This window comes from Balaenoptera physalus (genome assembly GCF_965194825.1).
Source record: "Balaenoptera physalus genome assembly, chromosome: 1".
NCBI classification, from domain to species: Eukaryota; Metazoa; Chordata; class Mammalia; order Artiodactyla; family Balaenopteridae; genus Balaenoptera; species Balaenoptera physalus.
The window spans coordinates 27,557,578-27,578,529 of record NC_138882.1 but is presented as its reverse complement, the minus strand read 5'-3'; the positions used below and the strand labels follow the sequence as shown (position 1 = coordinate 27,578,529).

General features: G+C 37.9%; 1 protein-coding gene across 5 annotated transcripts in view; it reads left to right on the top strand.

Moving 5' to 3' along the window:
- DRC8 (dynein regulatory complex subunit 8) overlaps positions 1–19,998 on the top strand; it is a 129,384-nt gene extending 109,386 nt beyond the window's left edge. For all 5 annotated transcript variants that reach the window (XM_082471154.1, XM_082471152.1, XM_082471155.1 and 2 more), the window contains 4 exons: positions 14,700–14,779; positions 15,611–15,653; positions 15,763–15,829; positions 19,767–19,998. In XM_082471154.1, coding sequence (XP_082327280.1) covers positions 14,700–14,779; positions 15,611–15,653; positions 15,763–15,829; positions 19,767–19,882 — 306 coding nt within the window. In that variant the 3' untranslated portion in view covers positions 19,883–19,998. The remainder of the gene's footprint in view (positions 1–14,699; positions 14,780–15,610; positions 15,654–15,762; positions 15,830–19,766) is intronic.
- The last annotated feature ends 954 nt before the right edge of the window (positions 19,999–20,952 follow it).

Below are 20,952 nucleotides of genomic sequence, written 5' to 3'. Positions count from 1 at the left end.
AATGACACCTACTTCAGAGTTTGCTTCAAAGATAAATGAAATAATATATAAGAAGACATGTTTTGAATCCTAAAGCACATGGAAGATTAGAAAGATGGCTCTGTTGCTCCATGTTAACATTTTGATTACTAAAAAGAAGTACCAATTTTTCATTAGCATTTAAAAGTATTCAGTAAAGCAGGAAATTGGCTTTTCATTTTGGGATCCAGTAAAGGTATTATTACTGAGCAGAGGGGGAAAAAAAAAATCTGTTTTCCTTCATTGGTCCTCACTGTTTTAAAAAAAAGGTTTTGCTCACTCCCGTAAAGTGATTATCATCAAAGCTAGAATTTGTGTTAGGGAGAGGAAAGTTGGCACTGTGGAAGACCTAGGAACTGGAAGATGAATTTACAGTGAAATCATAATTATTGTGTGTAATTGAGTAGAGTAAGGGAGCAGTAATGAAAATGTCTCTGAAAGTCAGTAGAAGAGAAACTTTAGAGCCTAATTTTTTTATGGTTTGCTTGTATGTTTTAATGTGTAGCAGGGATCAGCAAACCACAACCCCTGGGCCAAAGCCCCTGGGCCACAACCCCTGGACCAGTCCACCACCTGTTTTTGTAAATAAAGTTTTATTGGAACACAGCTAGATTCATTTACTTACATATTATCTATGGCTGTTTACTTACTACAAGAACGGAGTTAAGAGACCATATGGTTTGCAAAGCTTAAAGGATCTGGCCCTTTACAGAAAAAGTTTGCCAACTCCTGATCTATAGGTTTCTCTGGCAAAGTAGAGCAAATACCACATCTAGTGTCAGGAGATCTAGGTTCAAATCCCATAGCTACCACTTACGGCCATGTCGCCTTTGATGAGCCACTTAATCTTTCAAAGCCTGGTTCCACATCTGCAAAAGGAATGCATCAATACCATAGTGTTTTTATGAGGATTAAATTTAATAACTGTGAGGAATCAGCTGTTACTTTGTGGGCCCTCAGTGCATATTTGGGTTTGCTTGCTCTGTAGGTGGCTCTCTACCAAAATGCCCCCATGGGTTTGGGCAGTTAACCACAGTAGGTGCTCAGGTCCCAATGCTTTATTTTGTCTTTACCGTTTTCTTAGGTACATTGACACAACTTTTGAAAATTACAGGTATTTAGAACAGTTATGGACCAGTAGGGATCACTGAGCTGTCTAAGCCCATAAATGTTTTTCTATACTTGCTCACAACACAGTTTATTCAGATTAAATTCTAGCCAGACGCTTAAAAAGCTTTGGGTGTGACTACCCTTTTTGAAGTTTCCCAAATAACTGAGAGGAAGAAAGCATGTAGATATTTGTATGATTCAAATACATTTAGAAAATCAAAGCTACATAATAGTAAACATCTAGGGGTAAATGTTGTATTGCTAAATGCTCTGTCATAGTCTCAGAACTGAAACTGTTTCTGCCTCATTTGCTCTGAAATGAAATAATGACTATGCTTTAAAATTCTTCTGTAAAAAATTGAAATCTGTGTGTCATTCTCTAGTTGTCATTTACTTGAATTTTAGTGTCTATGCATACTAACTTTCAGCCCTCCACTTCCTGGAGATCAACTTGAAATCTGATGTATCTCTTGAAATAGATCATTTAAAAAATCACTCAGCATTGATCCCTCCACTTAATATTCTGTAGTTAGCCACTTGCCCCAAATAATCTCTGCCTGTTTGGAATATCACAAAACCCAGCAACTGTGAGAAAGGTTAATAAAAATTTTGCCAACATACAGGTTACTAAACAATTCTTCCTTTAATATTAATTTAGAGCTATCTAGGATCTTCAGTGTGCAAGAGCTGGGAGGAGATAATGGCATTTTAGTACAAGTGGAAAGGATATTTAGAGGTATTCATCCCTTAAAGTTCAAACCTAAGTGGTATTATGGAGAATTTAAAGTAATTACAAAGGAGAACTAAAAGATGTTTGGAAAATAATACCAATGTTGATGAGATTATTACATTGCACAGTGATTTTAAAAAAAGGTCAATTCGGGCTTCCCTGGTGGCACAGTGGTTGAGAATCTGCCTGCTAATGCAGGGGACACGGGTTCGAGCCCTGGTCTGGGAAGATCCCACATGCCGCGGAGCAACTAGGCCCGTGAACCACAACTACTGAGCTTGCGTGTCTGGAGCCTGTGCTCCGCAACAAGAGAGGCCGCGATAGTGAGAGGCCCACACACCGCAATGAAGAGTGGCCCCCGCTCGCCACAACTAGAGAAAGCCCACGCACAGAAAGGAAGACCCAACACAGCCATAAATAAATAAATAAATAAATAATTAATTAAAGGTGCTAATAATTTTTAAAAAAAGGTCAATTCATCAGGAAGTTTTAAAAATCATAAATGTCTACATACCTAATAACAGAGCTTTAGTATACAGGAAGCAGAAATGGACAGATTAGAGGGAAAAACAGACAATTCCACAATCACAGAGGAAGATTTCAGTAACCCTCTCTAAGTAATTGATAGAACAGCTACATAAAATATCAGCAAAGATATAGAAGATACAAACAACACCATCAACCATTCTGACCTAATTGATATTTATAGAACACTACCCCCAACAACCACAAAACACATATTCTTTCCAAGTGTACATGGGATGTTCATTAAGATAGATTAAGTACTGGGCCATAAAACAAGTCATAACAGATTTTTAAAAATTAAAATCATAAGGATATGTTTTCTGATACAAAAAAAAAAAAGAATTAAATAAAGATCAACTGAGAATAATATCACTAGGAAATCCTCAAATACTTGGAATTAAGCAACATACTTTTTTTTTTTTTAAGATTTTTTTAATGTGGACCACTTTTAAAGCAATACTGTGCTACAGTATTGCTTCTGTTTTATGTTTTGGTCCTTTGGCCCTGAGGCATGTGGGGTCCTACTCCCTGACCAGGGATCGAACCCACATCCCCGGCATTGGAAGGTGAAGTCTTAACCACTGGACTGCCAGGGAAGTCCCTAAGCAGCATACTTCTAAATAACTCACGAATTGAAGAAGAAATCACAAGGGGAATTAGAAAATATTTTTCCCTGAACAATAATGAAGATACAGTGTGTCAAACTTTGTGTCATGCAGGTAAAGCAGCACTTAGGGGACAGTTTACCACTTTAAGTGTTTATATTAGAAAAGACAAAAAGATCTAAAAGTAATTATCTAAATTCTCATCTTAAGAAACCAGAAAAAGAAGAGCAATGTAAACCCAGTATAAATAGAAGGAAGAAAATTATGAAGTGCAGAAATCAGTGAAATACAAGATGAACAGAGAAAATCACTGAAAGCAAAATACTGGTCTTTTCAAATACAATTGATAAACTTATAGCTAAGGACATCAAGATACAAATTACCAGTGTCAAGATTAAAGGAAAGCACAGGGAGCTATACTCAATATCTTGTAATAACCTATAATGGAGAAGAATCTGAAAAAGGGTATATATATATATCTATCACTTTTCTATATACCTGAAACTAACACAACATTGTAAATCAACTATACTGCAATAAAAATTAAAAAATAATCTTTCAATTCAATTATGAAATTTCCCTTCTACCAATTCTTTTTTTTTTTTTTTTTTTTTTTAAATTATTTATTTATTTATTTATGGCTGTGTTAGGTCTTCGTTTCTGTGCGAGGGCCTTCTCTAGTTGCGGCAAGTGGGGGCCACTCTTCATCACAGTGCGCGGGCCTCTCACTATCGCAGCCTCTCTTGTTACGGAGCACAGGCTCCAGACGCGCAGGCTCAGTAGTTGTGGCTCACGGGCCTAGTTGCTCCGCGGCATGTGGGATCTTCCCAGACCAGGGCTCGAACCCGTGTCCCCTGCACTGGCAGGCAGATTCTCAACCACTGCGCCACCAGGGAAGCCCCCTTCTACCAATTCTTAATAGTATGAGATCTGTAGTCACTGGTCCCTGCTTCTTGAAGCAAAAATTAAAGAGTAATTTCTGTGTAAAAAAAAAAAAAAAAAGATAAAGGAGGGGTTATCATTATCCTTCAAACATTTTAAGAGGATAATAAGGAAACATTATGAAAAACTTTATGCCAATAAATCTGGCAACTTAGATAACTGGACCGATTCCCTGACAGACAAAAATTACCAAAACTGACCCAAGAAAAACTGGAGAATTTGAATAGTCTCATATCAATTACCAAAATTAAATTTATAATTTAAAATTTCCCACAAAGAAAGCTAGAGATTCAGATGATTTCACTGGTGAATTCTCTCAAACATTTATGGAAGTAGTACCAATTCTATACAAAAATCTTTCTGAAAATATTATAGGAAAGAACACTTTTCCAACTCATTATCTGAGGCTAGTATTACTCTGATACCAAAACCAAACAATCATATTACAAGAAAAGAAAACTATAGACCTTATTAACATAGATGCAAAAAGTCCTTAATAAAATTTTACCAAATCAATTTCAAAAATATGTTAAAAAGGATGATACATCTTGAGCAGGTGGTGTTTATCCCAGAAATTTAAGGTTGGCTTAACATCAATCAATTTAATTTACTACATTAACAGGACAAAGTAGATAAACCATATGATCATTTCAGTAAATACAGAAAGAAACACTGAAAAAATTCAACACCCATTGAAGATAAAAATATCCAGCAAACTAAGAATAAAGGAAGCTTCTCAACCTGGCTGAGGACCTCTACAAAAAAACCTAAGGCTAATATCTTACTCAGTGGTGAAAGCTCAATGCTTTTTATCTAAAATCAGGAATGTCTATGTTCATCACTCCTATTCATCATAGTACTTGAAGTCTTAGCCAGTGCAACAAGGCAAGAAACAATAAAAAATACACAGTTTGGAAAATAAGAAGTAAAACTGTCTTTATTTCAAACAACACGATTGTTCATCTAGAAGATCCTAAGGAATTTACTAAAAGCCATTAGAACTAATATATGAATTTAGCCAGGTCACAGGCTACAAAGTCAACATACAAAATTAATTATATTTCTATAAACTAGAAATTAACAATTAGAAAAATGAAGTTAAGCAAGCAGTTCCATTTACAATAGCATAAAAAGTGAAATAATGAAATTTAACAAAGGTGAGACTTAAACACTGAAAACAGCAAACATTATAGAGGGAAATTAAGGTCTAAATAAATGCATAGATATACCTGTTTGTGAATTAGAAAGCTCAGTATTTTTAAGACGGCAGTTCTTCTCAGATTGATCTATAGATTCAGTACATTTTCAGCCAAATCACAGCTTTTTTGAAGAAATTTACAAGCTGATTCTAAAATTTGAATGGAAAAGTGAAAGACCTAGAACAACCGAAATAATTTTGACAAGAAAGGGCAAAGTTGGACTTACACTACCTCATTGCAAGATTTACATGAAGCTGCAGTAATCAAGACAGTATTTTATTTGTACACATATTCTGTGGTATTGTGCACAGTGTGATATTGTGTACACTGGTCCGATTGCTGTGGCTAGGACTTCCAATATTATGTTGAATAAAAATGGCAGGGGTAGGCATTCTTGTCTTGTTTCTGATCTTAGAAGAAATACTTTCAGCTTTTTACCACTGAGTATGATGTTGGCTGTGGGTTTGTCATATATGGCCTTTCTTATGTTGAGGTATATTCCCTCTATACCCATTTTATTGAAAGTTTGTATCATAAATGGATGTTGAATTTTGTCGAAAGCTTTTTCTGCATCTATTGAGATGATATGATTTTTATTCTTCAGTTTTTAAATGTGGTGTTTCAAATTGCAAATTGATTGATTTGCAAATATTGAACCATCCTTGCATCCCTGGGATAAATCCCACTTGATCATGGTGTATGATCCTTTTAATGTATTGTTAATTTGGTTTGCTGACATTTTGTTGAGAATTTTTGTGTCTATGTTCATTAGTGATACTGGCCTGTAATTTTCTCTTTTTGTGGTGTCTTTGTCTGGTTATGGTATTAGGGTGATTCTGTCCTCATGGAATGTTCCTTTCTATTCAATTTTTTTGGAATAGTTTGAGAAGGATAAATGTTAACTCCTCTTTAAATGTTTTGTAGAATTCACCCGTGAACCTTCTGATCCTGGACATTTGTTTGCTGGGAGTTTTTAAATTACTGATTCGATTTCATTACTGGTAATTGGTCTGTTCATATTTTCTATTTCTTCCTGATTCAGTCTTGGGAGATTGTATGTTTCTAGGAATTTATCCATTTTTCCTAGATTGTTTATTTTACTGGTGTAAAATTGTAATCTCTCATGATCATTTGTATTTCTGTGTGCAGTTGTAACTTCTCTTTCATTTCTGATTTTATTTATTTGGGCCCTCTCGTTTCTTCTTGATGAGTCTGGCTAAAGGTTTATCAATTTTGTTTATCTTTTCAAAGAACCAGCTTTTAGTTTCATTGATTTTTTTTTTTTTTTTTTACTCTATTTCATTTATTTCTGCTCTGGTCTTTATGATTTCTTTCCTTCTACTAACTTGGGGTTTTGTTTGTTCTTCTTTCTCTAGTTGCTTTAGGTGTAAGGTTAGGTTGTTTATTTGAGATTTTTCTTGTTTCCTAAGGTAACCTTGTATCAGTATAAACTTGCCTCTTAGAACTGCTTTTGCTGAGCCCATAGGTTTTGGATCATCATGTTTGCACTTTCATTTGTCTCTAGGTGTTTTTTTATTTCCTCTTTGATTTCTTCAGTGATCCATTGGTTGTTTAGTAGCATATTGTTTAGCCTCCATATGTTTGTGTTTTTTTGCAGATTTTTTCTTGTAATTGATTTCTAGCCTCGTAGCACTGTGGTTGGAAAAGATGCTTGATATGATTTCAGTTTTCGTAAATTTACCAAGGCTTGTTTTGTGGCCTAGCATGTGATCTATCCTGGAGAATGTTCCACGTGCCCTTGAAAAGAATGTATTCTGCTGCTTTTGGGTGGAAAGCTCTATAAATATCAATTAAGTCCACTTGGTCTTATGTGTTATTTAAGGTCTGTATTTCCTTATTGATTTTCTGTCTAGATGATCTGTCCATTGATGAAAGTGGGGTGTTAATGTCCCCTACTATTGTATTACTGTTGATTTCTCTTTTTATGTCTGTTAATATTTGCTTTATGTATTTAGGTGCTCCTGTGTTTGGTGAATATATATTTACAGTTGTTATATCTTCTTGTTGGGTTGATCCTTTTATCATTATATAATGTCCTTCTTTGTCTCTTGTTACAGTCTCTTCATTTTGCCTAATTCTCTTTGTTTATTTCTATGTATTAGGTAGGCCAGTTTTGTTTCCCAATCTTGGAGTAGTGGCCTTATGTAGGAGAGTCCCATGGGGCCCAGCAGCACACTCCCCTCTGGTCACCAGAGCTATATGCCCCCCTATGTGGGCTGCGTGTGCCCTTCTACTGTGGCAGGGCTGACTACTGTGGGCATGCTGGTAAGCGGGGCTGGTCCCCAGCCCAGTTGGCTGCAAAGCCCTGCCTCCTGCAGTGGCTGTGGTCCTGCTGGAGGGTGGGGTAGGCTTCCTGTGTGGTTGGCTGAGCAGCCTGGTGAGGGGAGGCAACCACTGCCGGCCCACTGGAGGGCAGGGCTTGGTCCATCCGAGGCTGTCTGTGTGGCCTGGGGAGGGGCGTTCGGGAGGGGCTGCTGCCAGCTCACTGGTGGGTGGATAAGCCCCCAGCACGAATGTGCTAGAGGGAGGACTCCAGATGGCACTTGCCGGTGCTGGTGTCAGTGTGGTAGAAGGAGCTCCCAGAAATGGCTGCTGCCAGTGCCTTCATCCCTTGGAGGGCCAGCTGCTTCCTGCCTCTTTGGGAGGCTCTCCAAGATTAGCAGGTGGGTCTGACCCAGGCTTCTTTCAAACTACTGCCTCTGTGCTAGGATTCGGAGTGTGTGAGATTTTATGTGTGCCGTTTAAGAGTGGAGTCTCTGTTTCCTACAGCCCTCCAGCTCTCTTATACACAAAGTCAGACATTCTGGGGGCTCATCTTCTGGTGCAGGACCCCTGAGCTAGGGAGCCCAGCATGGGGCTTGAACCTTTTGCTCCTTGTGGGGAACCTCTGCAGTTGTGAATATCCTCCTGTTTGTGGACTACCTACCTAGGGGTATGGGTTCTGGAAATACAGTGTCTCCAGCCCTCCTGCCTGTCTTGTTATGGTTACTTCTTTATATATTTAGTTGTGAAAAGTCTTTCCTGATAGTTTTCAAATAATTCTCATAGGGAGGTGCTTTGTAAGTAGTTGTAATTTTGGTGTGCCTGTGGGAAGGTGTGAGCTTAGGGTCTTCCTACTCTGCCATCTTGGCCACACCCCCAATCCATCACCTTAATATAATCCTTGTTAGTATTTCAGTGCGCTTCCTCCCATATTATTTTCCTGCACATGGTTTTAACATGACAGTAATCTTATAGTACAGTTCGGTTTGTACAATTTTGAACATTGCTTTTTTCCCTAATTATATCACAATGATTTTTCATGTTATTACAAAAATTTCATTATTTAAAAAAATACATGCTGATTAAAATTGGACAAGAAAAAAGTAAGGGAGTGATCTGTCTTGTATCCATCACTCAAACACAACCAGAATATTTTACCTTTTTTACTCAATATTACATCAAGATGATTCTTTCATACTATTATCTAATTTTTAAAAAGTAACATTTTAAGAAGGAAATCCTGTCATATACAGTAACATGAATGAAACTTGGAGATATTATGATATGTGAAAATGCTAGTCACAAAAAAGACAAATACTTCATGATTCCACTTACATGAGGTATCTAAAGTAGTCAAACTCTTAGAAACAGAAAGTCTAAGGACTTCCCTGTGGTCTAGTGGCTAAGACTCCATGTTCCCAATGCAGGGGGCCCAGGTTTGATCCCTGGTCAAGGAACTAGATCCCACATGCCGCAACTAAGTGTTCGTGTACCGCAACTGAAGATCCCACATGCCGCAGCGAAGATCCCACATGCCGCAACGAAGACCTGGCACAGTCAAATAAATAGATTAAATAAATAAATAAATATTTTAAAAACCCAGAAAGTCTGTTGTTGAAGATACATAGAGAGTTTGAGTAAAATTGCTTCATAAAATATAAAAACAGTGATATTTTTAAATTAACATGTTGTTATAAATGTGATTTTAAATATATCTATGGACCTAATAAAGTTTATACAGTATTTGCATATTTATTGTGCTAACCAAATCTTAACCAAATCTCAACCCAGGATAGAGCTTTTCCTCCAGTCTTTTTGCAACACAATTTTAAACAATTGCTTTTGATATAAATTGGTAGGGGATTACCTTAGTGGTAATTGCTTCAATACTTACTGCCTCTGTCAAATAGGAGAGGGCTCTACTAGGAGTAGGGAGGGACACTCAATGCCTCCGTGGAGAGAAAATGAAACTGAAGGGTGTGAAACAATTAGTGTAGCTGGAGCCTCTTACCCTCCCCATCCCAACCCTGACCTGAGGATAAAATGGGGAAATTAATGGCTTGACAGCCACTGAACTCCCCCCATCGCTTCAAATTATAGAAACTTACAGTTGGAAGGGACCTTACTGATCACATGGTTTAGCCTCCTGTTGATTCTTAGACTCTCTGATAGTCCAGCCAAAAGATGATTCAGTCTTTTTTGATACTTCCAGTACTAAGAAAGAGACTTATTACCCAAAAGAAGTACATATCCCAATTTTTACACAACAGCCTCTGGAATGTTTGGAGTAAATAATTTTTCTAAAGTAGGTAGCTTTCAGGTTTTTTATTTGTGAAGATAATATAATTGGCAAATGCCAGTGAATTTTTGTTATTATTTTATTCTATCCAAAGTAGAGAAATACTTTCTAAATTGTATTTGTGTTTTGGTTTTGAAACGTGATTTATGTCCAAATTTGTATATGTGGTATTCAAGTCGAACTTGAAGTATCTCCTTATCTCCTTGTTTTTATATTTTTTACTATAAGTAGTTTTAAAAAATCATGTGTGTATCTTATTTGGTGACCTGGAGCTAGATGAAATGTAGGTGCTTTATAAACCATCTTAACTACTGGTGTTATCTTGCTTTCTTGAAGCATGAAATAGTTCAGTTTATTGACTGATTGTATGTCACTGGGGAGAAATGAATTTTCACTGTGTTTTATTATACCTATCAATGAGTTCAGCATTAAAATAAATAATGCTTTAATGAGAAAAGAGGTGGCCTGATGATTTCACTATGGGAATGGGAGAAAGAACCCTGGGCTATGATCCCATCAGAACACCTGACCGACTTTGAGGACCAAGATAGGCACTTCACTTCCCTGTGCCCGAATTTCCTCAGAAGCAAAACAGATTAAGAAAATTGACTTTTACCAAAGTAGAGTGAGAAACAGTATTTGCCTCATGCTTTGAAACTTAGATAAATGTTGCTTTTTAAAAAATATCCCACAGTATTTACATATTTATTGAGACTTCTCTGTATTGGGCACAAGGATGCAAAGAGACTATGGACTGTCTGAAGGCACTGTGCTAGCTAGCCTTGTGGAGGTGGCCCCTTTGTGTGGCAAGGAGGCAGTGTCTTCAGGTTGCCTCTACCACCATAGTTCTTTGGAGGAGGAGAAGCCAGGTGTATCAGGGCGGACACCTGCTGGCAGGCTATTAAGATGAATTCACTATAAATGGTACTTGAAGGCTAAGCTGAGGATCTTCCTGCAAAGAGGTTTTATTTCCTTTGCATTCATAAATGCTACGGAGGTTACTTTCTAATTATTACCTCCTTTCAAGCTCATAAGCCTTTCTCTTAGATGAAACAGACTAGATTATAACTTACTTTGCCTCATTCATGTTTGTAGTAACAAGATATATTTGTTTTGTTTGTTTTTGTCTTTTGAAGAGGAGGGAGGTGTTTGGTGGCTGTCTATTATTCTCCCTCTCCTATCAGTCCAAGAAGCATGTAGGGGAACAGCAAAGGTGGAGACATCACTGCTGCTAATCCGCATACCCTGTCCTCTAGGCAGGGATCCAGGGCTCGAGGGAGAAGATATTAGCCCAGCAGTTTAATACATTCACGTCACATTCCATGTGACATTTTACAGATAGGAGGCAAGATCAAACTTCTGTAAAAAGTTAGGTCCATATGGTGGGTCAAGGAGGATGTGTCTAAAATTTTAGCACCAGAGATTGATTCTTTTTGGAGGAGGTATCATTGCATGATATAGAATCAGAAGTGTGTACACTATTGATTGAAATAATGATAATCATAGTAATTCAAGGTTCACAAAGAACCTTTATGTCTTATCTCATGTAAGCTTCACAACAATGTGCGTGTGTGTTTGTGTGTGTGTGTGTGTAAAGTTTGCTAGAGCTGCTGTAACAAAGTACCACAAACAGTGGCTTAAACAACAGAAGTTTATTGTCTCACAGTTCTGGAGGTTAGAAGTACAGAATTAAGTTGTTGGCAAGGTTGGTTCCTTCTGTTGGCTATGAGAGAAGGATCTGTTCCAGGCCTTTCTCCTTGGCTTGTAGATGGCTTGTCTTCATGTTCACATGACGTTCTCCCTGTGTGCTTGTCTCTGTGTCCAAATTTCTCCTTTTTATAACGACGTCAGTCATATTTGATTAGGGCCCACCCTAATGACCTCATTTTAACTTGATTACCTCAGTGAGTACCCTCTCTCCAAATAAGTCACATTCCGAGGTACTAGGGGTTTGGACTCCAACATATGAATTTTGGGAACATACAACTCAACCCATAACTCTACCTATCTATATATGTATATATACAATATACTATAAAGAATGGTTCAATATTTGATATATTTCTATTAAATCTTAAAGGCATTTTAATATGTGGATTTAAATAATCATTGAGCCATCATTGCATAACATTTCTAGAAAGTAGTGTTTTTGTCCTGTCTTACTCATGGCCTCATAAAGTTAACTAGTTTGTCCTGCACCAGAAATAATAGAACCACCTCTTATCCTCCCTCTACCCACTCATTTCCAGATTGCCAGGAGTGGTATTCTACCCTACTCTTCTTGTTTCTCTTTTATGGTAGAGTAATGTACCAGATTTTTTTAAATGCCTTTTATTTTTTATTTATTTTTTTAAACTTATTTATTTTATTTTTACTTTTTGGCCATGCTGCACAGCTTGTAAGATCTTAGTTCCCTGACCAGGGATTGGACCCAGGCCCTTGGCAGTGAGAGCACAGAGTCCTAACCACTGGACCGCCAGGGAATTCCCTAAAATGCCTCTTAGAAAACCAATGGAATCCAAATAAAGCATAAAGTTTAGTAAATAATAATGTGTCAGTATTGGTTCATTAGTTGTGACAATGAACCAAGTATAGTTGTCCCATAGTAAGGAAAGGGTAAACAATAGAGGAAACTGGGGCGGGGTGGGGTGGTATATGGGAACTCTCTACTATCTTTGCAAGTTTTCTGTAAATCTAAAACTATTCAAAAATAAATTTATTTAAAGAATAAAAAACTTTTTATAATATAAAGTAGTATATAGTATATATTATACAGTTCATTAATGCTATATTTAGAAATATCATATAATTGTATTGTTTTTATGCCATTGCTTGTACGTCTTTTAGTACAAAAGAACAGATTAGATGTGGCCTCTAGAGGACAGTGTTGAGTCATAGAAAGATTTTCACAATCTGCCCAAGTTGAAGATGGACTTACACATTTTTTCTTCTTACTTTTTTTAACCCCAAGTCCCCTGTTTGTTCATTATCCCTCTTTAAAAAAAAAAAAAAAAAAAAAAGCTAAGGAAAATGTATGCCTCATCTGCTATCGTGATTTATTGGAGATTTGCTTTAACTTATTATTTTTGTGGAGTTTTGGGTCTACACAGATCTATCAGGCCAGAATGACCTGCAACATTTTCACCCATGTTCAGAGCACCAAGGGCTTGTGGAAGTTGTGCAGCAGCGCGGCGATGGGGGGGAAGCATTATGAGGGACATAGTATGTGTTTGTGAATTCTCATGTGATGGAGAGAGTGCTGTAGAGTTGAACTCCCTTTAGAAAAACTAAAAACAGTTTGTAGGTTAATGAGGATGCTCAGAAATTAAAGAGGAGCTTTGATCTTTCAAGGTCAAGACTGTTTGCTCTGCAGTGGTTTGTTGGGGGTAGGGAAAGGGAAACAAACCATTGCTCTAGCTTCTGGAACAGATTTCTGGATTAATCAGAATAGAAACTCAACATTGTAATTTAAAAATTATCCCTCCAGAGGCAGTCTCACGAGATGGACATTTTATTTTTAAGAGGCTTGTGGGGTTGGGAGTTACAGAGTGCTACTCAGGCACATCGGAGCCATATGAACCTTAATTTGCAAAAAGCTTGCCTTGGATCTAGAGGCAGCTGAAAATAATTGTTCGCGTATTGGTGGGCTCAGAAGTTCTGAAACAAGTCATTCTGTCTTTAGATGGATGACATTTTTTGCTGATAGTGGAGTCCAAGGGCTTCACTCATACTAGGTAAGAATCTAGTATAAACATTCAAAAGTAGTTGTCATTTGATGGCAGTGTGTTCCACTTAGCAGCACCTATAGATTTCTTATCTTTTGCTCAAAGAATAAATCTTTAAAAATCTCCACTGTTGAACTGGGATGTGTGAGCCTTTTAATAGAATTTTTGAAAGGGAGTGGAAAATTTACAGCCCCTCATAAATGGCATGACATGAAAGTTAAAGTCAATAGCGTATTGTCAGCCACACCATCCAAGTTGAACCCTGTGGGCATGAGTCTTCCTCATTCTCATCTAATGGTGCTGGGTACCAAAAATTCTCTTAATTAGTGGTGATATAACAATGTTCCACAGGCCATCTGGCTATTTAATAAATATTACAGTGATTCGATAGATATTTTAGTCCTTGAGATTGAGATTGGTCCCCTAACCTGGTCTCTTACCCAGTGTTCCTTATATCAGGGAAAAACATTACTCCATCCCATTTGTGCAAGTCAGAATCCTGGGAGTTGTCCTTGACTCCTCTTTTTTTCTTATCCTTGCACTTAATAGATGCTGCGCCACGTTTTATTGATTTTACTTCTTAAATATTTCTTGAAAGCACCCACTTCTCTCTCCATGGCCACCACTCTAATCCAAGCCCTTGTCATATCTGCTTAGACTACAGCAGAAGCTGCCTCACCTACAACCAGTGTGATCTTTCAGACACACATCTATGAGACCTTCAGTGATTTAGGGTAACAGTGTTTTAGGTTAATAACCAAAGTCACTTTCAAGGATGGTAGCGCCCTGCACGTTCTGGTCCCTGTTTCTCTCTCCAGCCTCATCTGAAAATATTCTCCTCCTCGCTCCCTGTGCTCCAGCCTCCTGGCCTCCAGCGCATCCCACAGGGTCTTGTAATCTCATCTCCCTGGGAGCGTCTTCCCTGCTGTCTTTGTCTGATTATCTTCTACCCTCCTTTATAAGTCACCTCAAGTGTGATTTCTTCATGAATGCCTTTCCTGATGATTTGGCCCAGAAAAGTTTTCTTTATGCTATGCTCCTTTACTTCATTGTACTTAACATAAACTTATAATTAGACACTCAGCTTTGTTGTTTGTTGATGGATATATGTCTCTACTCCCAGCATATAAATGCTGTCAGTGGGGACCATGCCCAAGGATGCTCATTATCAAATCCCCAGCACTTGGCACAGTGCTTGGAAAAAAGTAGTTGTTCAATACATTTGTTGAATGAATAAGTGGCTATTTTTTATTGAATGTTTAGGTGGAGGAAGAAGAACCCACTGGATACATTCGATTTGAAAAATTTCTTCCAGTGATGACTGAAGTACTACTGGAAAGAAGGTAAGAAAATAAGTGCAATTGTCAAGGTAAGGTAATGATTGGACTTGCATTAATTTCAAAACACTTGGCTTTTTCACTTTATATGTTATACTCAACCAATATTTATCATAGGATAGCTTCCTTCTAATTTTCCTCTATACTTCTGAACTGCTGGTTGGTATGTGCTCAGAAGTATCAGCCACTTCAGTATTAATCTAATAAGCAAAGTGTAATTAAAGGGCAAATAAGCTGCAAAAAGCATAAATCAACAACATTCTTATTATCTTCTGTTTTGAATTATCAATGATAAATAAGAATTAACCCTAATTATTTTTCTGGAGAAAGTGTAGCATTAGCTTACCATAGTTGGTTTACTGTAGAAATTTTGTTCCCAGATAAACAAAAATAACCAAAGTCACTTTCATGGATGGTAGCGCCCTGCACGTTCTGGTCCCTGTTTCTCTCCAGCATCATCTGAAAATATTCTCCTCCTCGCTCCCTGTGCTCCAGCCTCCTGGCCTCCCATGCATCCCACAGGGTCTCAGTGCATGTAACTTCATCTACCTGGGAGTAGATAATAATGGGAACAAGTTTTGTTCGGATTATTTTCCACAATAATGAGAAAGCTAATAGATAACATCAAACATGCCAGTGATCTTTAACTAAGTATTCCTTGTGGGTGTGGAGTACTTTCAACTTTATCATCTAGATATCCAAAAATATTTCAGTGCGGGAAGTATTATTAAATATCCTAGTATGTTAGCAGCTTTTTTTTTTTTTTTAATGTGATCATTTGTTACGTAGAGACTGAGCTAAATACTGTGGCATTTACTCCTTTTATTGCATAATTAGATATAGACCAATTCCGGAAGATATCCTTCTTCGAGCTTTTGAGGTGTGTAAATTCCAGATTTTATATATATTTATATTTACATGAAAAATTCATCATGTAGAATTTATTCACCAAACAAAAAATATAATATCTATCTTTTCTTTCCCCCTAGGTGTTAGATCCAGCTAAACGTGGGTTTCTTTCTAAGGAAGAATTGATCAAGTATATGACTGAAGAAGGTGAGAGTGGTTTATTACTTACCTTATAACAGTAACTTATTTAAGTGATTAATAATTTAAAAACAATTAGGCAAAAATTGTAGGAGATACTTTAAAATCAATCATTCTAGTTAAAAGGAGTTATTTCCCCTTCTTATTATTTTGGTTTCGGTCTGATTTGTAGGGGGTAAGAGGGCAAAGAGTAAGTTAAGCGGAGATGGATTATTGCCTTACAGGATTTTGGAAAGTATAATGATACTTCTATAAATTGAAGTCATTCCATTCACTTAGAGTATTTCCAGAATAAAGGGTATGCCACCAGGAAAAAATGAACTTTCAATCACTATAAATCAGTGCTTGTTACTAGATAGAAGATTTGAATTGGAGTCTATAAAAATTCCTTTTTTAAAAAACTTTTCAGTTGGTGAAATTAGGGATCATACAGCCTCAAGTAAATATGAATTCACATAAAATTTTTCAGTTTTTTATGCTAATGGTACCATATATATTTGCTTTGCACTTGAACTGTGCACACATGCATGCACACACACACGTGCACACACACACATACATGCATATATATGCACACCTATATATGCCAACATATTTCCTTTAGGAATTCTCTCTGCTTAGGCTGATGTATAAATTTGTTTTCCCTGAATGTCAGTAGCCTAATGGACATTCTTTTGAAGCCATTCTCATATTGGTCACTTCCCCTCTTCCTATATAAAGTTAGAGCTCTGTCTCTGTTCAGTTCACTAGTTCACAGATGAGTCCTGAATGATTCAGAGTTGCTAATCACTTGAGACAATCAGAAGTGCAGGGAATTTTGAGTCGGGAAGATTAAGACTGCATCTCCACGTGCCACTGATTGGACCATTTTTGACTTGATCCACTGTTAGATGAGAATACAGGGGGTGAGAGTAAGAGTGGCATGATCGTCATAACTGCCATCCAAGAACTCATGACCTTGTTAAAATTATCTTAGGGGTTAACTTTGATGGAAATGTTATGTTTCAAAGCACCAGCCTAGGAATTACTTTAAGGGAAGTAAATCCTAGGTTATATTAGGCAATATGGATTTCGTCAAAACAGCCAAAACAGTTCAATGTCATTAGTATGACACTGTGTAGGTGAGGGATACTAAGCACAGCGAGAGGTAATGATACTAAAATCGGCTCCCTTTCTCAAGGAAATTTATTGGAGGAAATAAAACCAACTTATAAAACAATTCAAAATATAAGACAGTAGAAAAAAGTGAGTATCAGAAGATCAATGTGGGCTGGACCAGCCTGGAAAGCTTGGTCTGGGAAGACTTAAAGAGAAAATAGGTTTGCTAAGATGGTAGAATTACCTGGGTGGGTTATTGAGAGCAGGGGTAAAATCTTCCGCATTGTAGCACCTCCCACGCATAGTAAGCCTCAGCAAATGTTGGTTGAATTAATGAATTAGTGAGGAGGTGAATGTAGAATGGGTGAAGGGGCTGATGAGGGGGAGACATAGATTGATAAAAAGTATGAACAAAAACTGGGAGGTGGGAATGAGCACGATATTTCGGGACCCTGTGAGAAGACAGGGCCCAGAGGGTCTTGTTGGCAAACGGTAGGAAATGAACCTAGGTCGATTGACCGGGACTAGATTGCGGAGGCCGGGGCTCAGGAGCATTCATCCTGCGGGCAATGGAGAAGCATCGTAGGGTTCTGAGCAGGTGAATCACACAATGCAAGAGAGACTGTGGGAAGGTTAATCTGGTGCTGGTAGGTTTGTGAGATGAGCGAGAAAGAGGAGAGACTGGGGAGACCAGTTAGGAGGCTAGTTCAGCATTTTGAAGGGCTGTATCTGGCAGTGGCAATGGGAATGGAAAGAAGGGACTGATACAATAGGACTGTCTACAGAAGGATCCACAGGTCATGATGAGTAACAGAGTGCCGGGGATTAAGATGGGAGCTGAGTCAAAAGTTAACAAGGCTTTGGCCTGGACGACGGGTATTATGATAGTGCTACTGACTGAAACAGAGGAATCAGAAACAGACTGCAGTGGATACAGAGACAGTGCAGCTTTTCACAGTGTTCACAGAATATTAATCACTTTGAGAATATGCATTCTAAATGCCCAGGATGTTGTATGGTGAACATAATAAATCACATAGAATCAAGTTCCTACAAGATAGAAGTCCACATGTGTCCAGGTATGTGTATTGTGTCAGACAGCATTTAGCAGCAGGGAAGATCTTGAAAAAAACTTCTTGAACAAATACATATTGCTACCTATGTGCCAGGCAATGTTCTAAGTGCTATTCAAATAATAACACTTAATTCTCATAACAAGCCTATGAGATAGGTAGTATTATTATCATCTGCATTTTACAGACAGGAAAACTGAGACACAGAGAGGTTAAGTGACTTGCCTGGGGTCTTAAAGCTAATGAGACAGTAGAGCATTTGAACCCAGGCAGTCTGGCTCCCAAACTTGTGCTTTTAATCCTTAAGCTATTTTCCTCCCATCCTTAATCAAATACTACGTATCTCTTTCCTTGCCTGAGGAAGCAGTGACCACCTTCCGTATTTCACTGTGAGCAAAACCTTGTTCCAAGCAGTCAAGTGTGGGTCCTGGACCTCGAGTTGGACTGCTGGCGTGCAGATCCAGTCCCACCACTCACGGCTGGGGCTGCTGCCTGTCTTCTGTGTGTGCTGGTGTCCTCAGCTGAAAGTGGGGATAATAGTTCTTACCTCTCGTGAGGTGGCTGGGAGATTAACTTAGTTAATATCTGTGAAGCACTGAGATCAGTGCCTGGCACACGGTAGTTCTCCATAAATGTTTATTGTCAGTATTCTCATAAGGACTTACATGCCCAGCAAAGTTCATTGGCAGTGGATTTAGTATTTAACAATCAGGTTATAAGAAAGATTCAGGAATTGTCTTTTTAGGCATTTTAGGCATTCTTTCTTTCCTTAGGACGTAGACATGATTTCAGAAGAACTCAAGCACGTTCCCATTGTTTGGTAATACTATCATCATTGTCATAAAAGTCCCCACTTGAATAATTTCTGTATTATTAACTGAATTCCACCTTAGAAAGCGTTGTTTGTAGTGGCAGGTGACAAACTCAGAAGGTAGGTAATTCTCAGGCCTTAGTAATTTACCTGCTTGGATTAAGACTCTTTAGGGGTGAGGTGGCGATTTGGATGTTTCTGTATTTTTGTTTAATATCAGGACAAAGTTCTATCTTAAATAGATGACAGTGTTTCCAATGTTCTTCCTGAATTTGCTTTTCATCTTGGTGAAACCAGTATCCAAGATGGCCTTCAGCTACTATCTGAATCCAACTAAAGCCCACAGATTTTCTCTCCAACTTGTGGTTTCATTTGACAGCAGCACTGGGCCAAACTATAACAAAGAGGACTGTTGAAGTGGCTGATGAACACATCTGTCCGTGGGTGCAGCTGGATCACTAGATTGACCTACCCTGGTTAGAGAATATTCATAGACATTGTTACAGCTTAAACCTCTGTTATCTCTTCTTCAGCATTTCTGCATAGCAACCGGTTAATCCTTTCTTCATACCCTTACTAAATATAATGATTACACTCCCTGTAAAACTATGACTCGAGGTTAATCCTTTGGCAATTTTAGTGGTTTTAATTTAAGTAAATAAACAACCTTATTTATGATGTTTTCATGTCCTCCTGCTGTTCTGGCTGAAACGATTGATTCTATAGATTGCTTGAGATACGATACCTGCAAGGTAAAATAACTCCAGAGTTTGCCAGGGGTCCAACAGCGTGCTCTTTGAACCTCTGGACTGTCACGATGTGCTGGCTTTATGGCCCCAGGGAGAGTAACTAGAGACACAATGGGGGATGGTGGGGCTCCACGGCAAGTAAGTGGGCTAGTGGAAAGAGAAAGAAAAAAATCAGAGGATTGTAAATGATGAGTTTCCCTTCTTGTTCCTCCCAGGTGAGCCTTTTTCTCAGGAGGAAATGGAAGAAATGTTGTCTGCTGCAATTGATCCAGAATCGAATTCAATTCATTACAAAGACTATATAACAATGATGGTGATAGATGAAAATTAAACACTCTACAGACTTCATTTCTAGTTGAAAGATCATTTTAAGAATTGCTTGTCCTTGTTAATTTCACATTTTATTTTATAATTCCTACATATTGCTAATTAATGCCTTGTGACAACCATTTCAAGATATTTTGTTTTTTAAAGGTGATCATAACAGTTTAAAACACAAATTTATTTAGTATGTCTAGCCCTATGGAATGACAAACTGCTAATTATTTTAAAACTATTCTTAAAATATTTAACATTATCCATGGATTGTTACTAATTTCCTACAATAAAACCCAGGTTACTTTCAAATTAATTAAGCTGACAAAATGAAGAATGATTAGAATGACCCAAAGTTTTGCATGTAAAGATCTTGGTTTGGGGCAGAATGACCATAAATTGAAAATGAGTAGTAATGTGATGACAGCTTCTTTTTTTTGTTTTGTTTAAAGAGAGAGCTGCTCTTTTTATTTATTTTTATTTATTTATTTATTTATTTATTTATGGCTGTGTTGGGTGCGAGGGCTTTCTGTGCGAGGGCTTTCTCGTTTCTGTGCGAGGGCTTTCTCTATTTGCAGCGAGTGGGGGCCACTCTTCATCGTGGTGCGGGGGCCCCTCATTATCGCGGCCTCTCTTATTGCGGAGCACAGGCTCCAGACGCGCAGGCTTAGCAACTGTGGCTCACGGGTCCAGTTGCTCCGCGGCATGTGGGATCCTCCCAGACCAGGGCTCGAACCCGTGTCCCCTGCATCGGCAGGCAAACTCTCAACCACTGCGCCACCAGGGAAGCCCTGACAGCTTCTTTTTAAAACAGTAAACACCTCAGCAATCAGAATGTGGAAGGAAAGTCATTGAAACAGATATTAATAATTAATTTCTTATGAGTGCCAATTACAAATCTCATTTGAGATGATGGTAACTTAGCATAAAAATTTAAATTTGCTGATCTAGCATATTACCTACCATTTATGGAATAGCTAAAGGAGTTGAGATAATTGAAACTTGAGAAAAGAAGACTGATTGGAAATTTGTAATGTAAGGAAGTGGCAATTCTCTTGTGGTCTTTAGAATTCTTAACCTATTCAG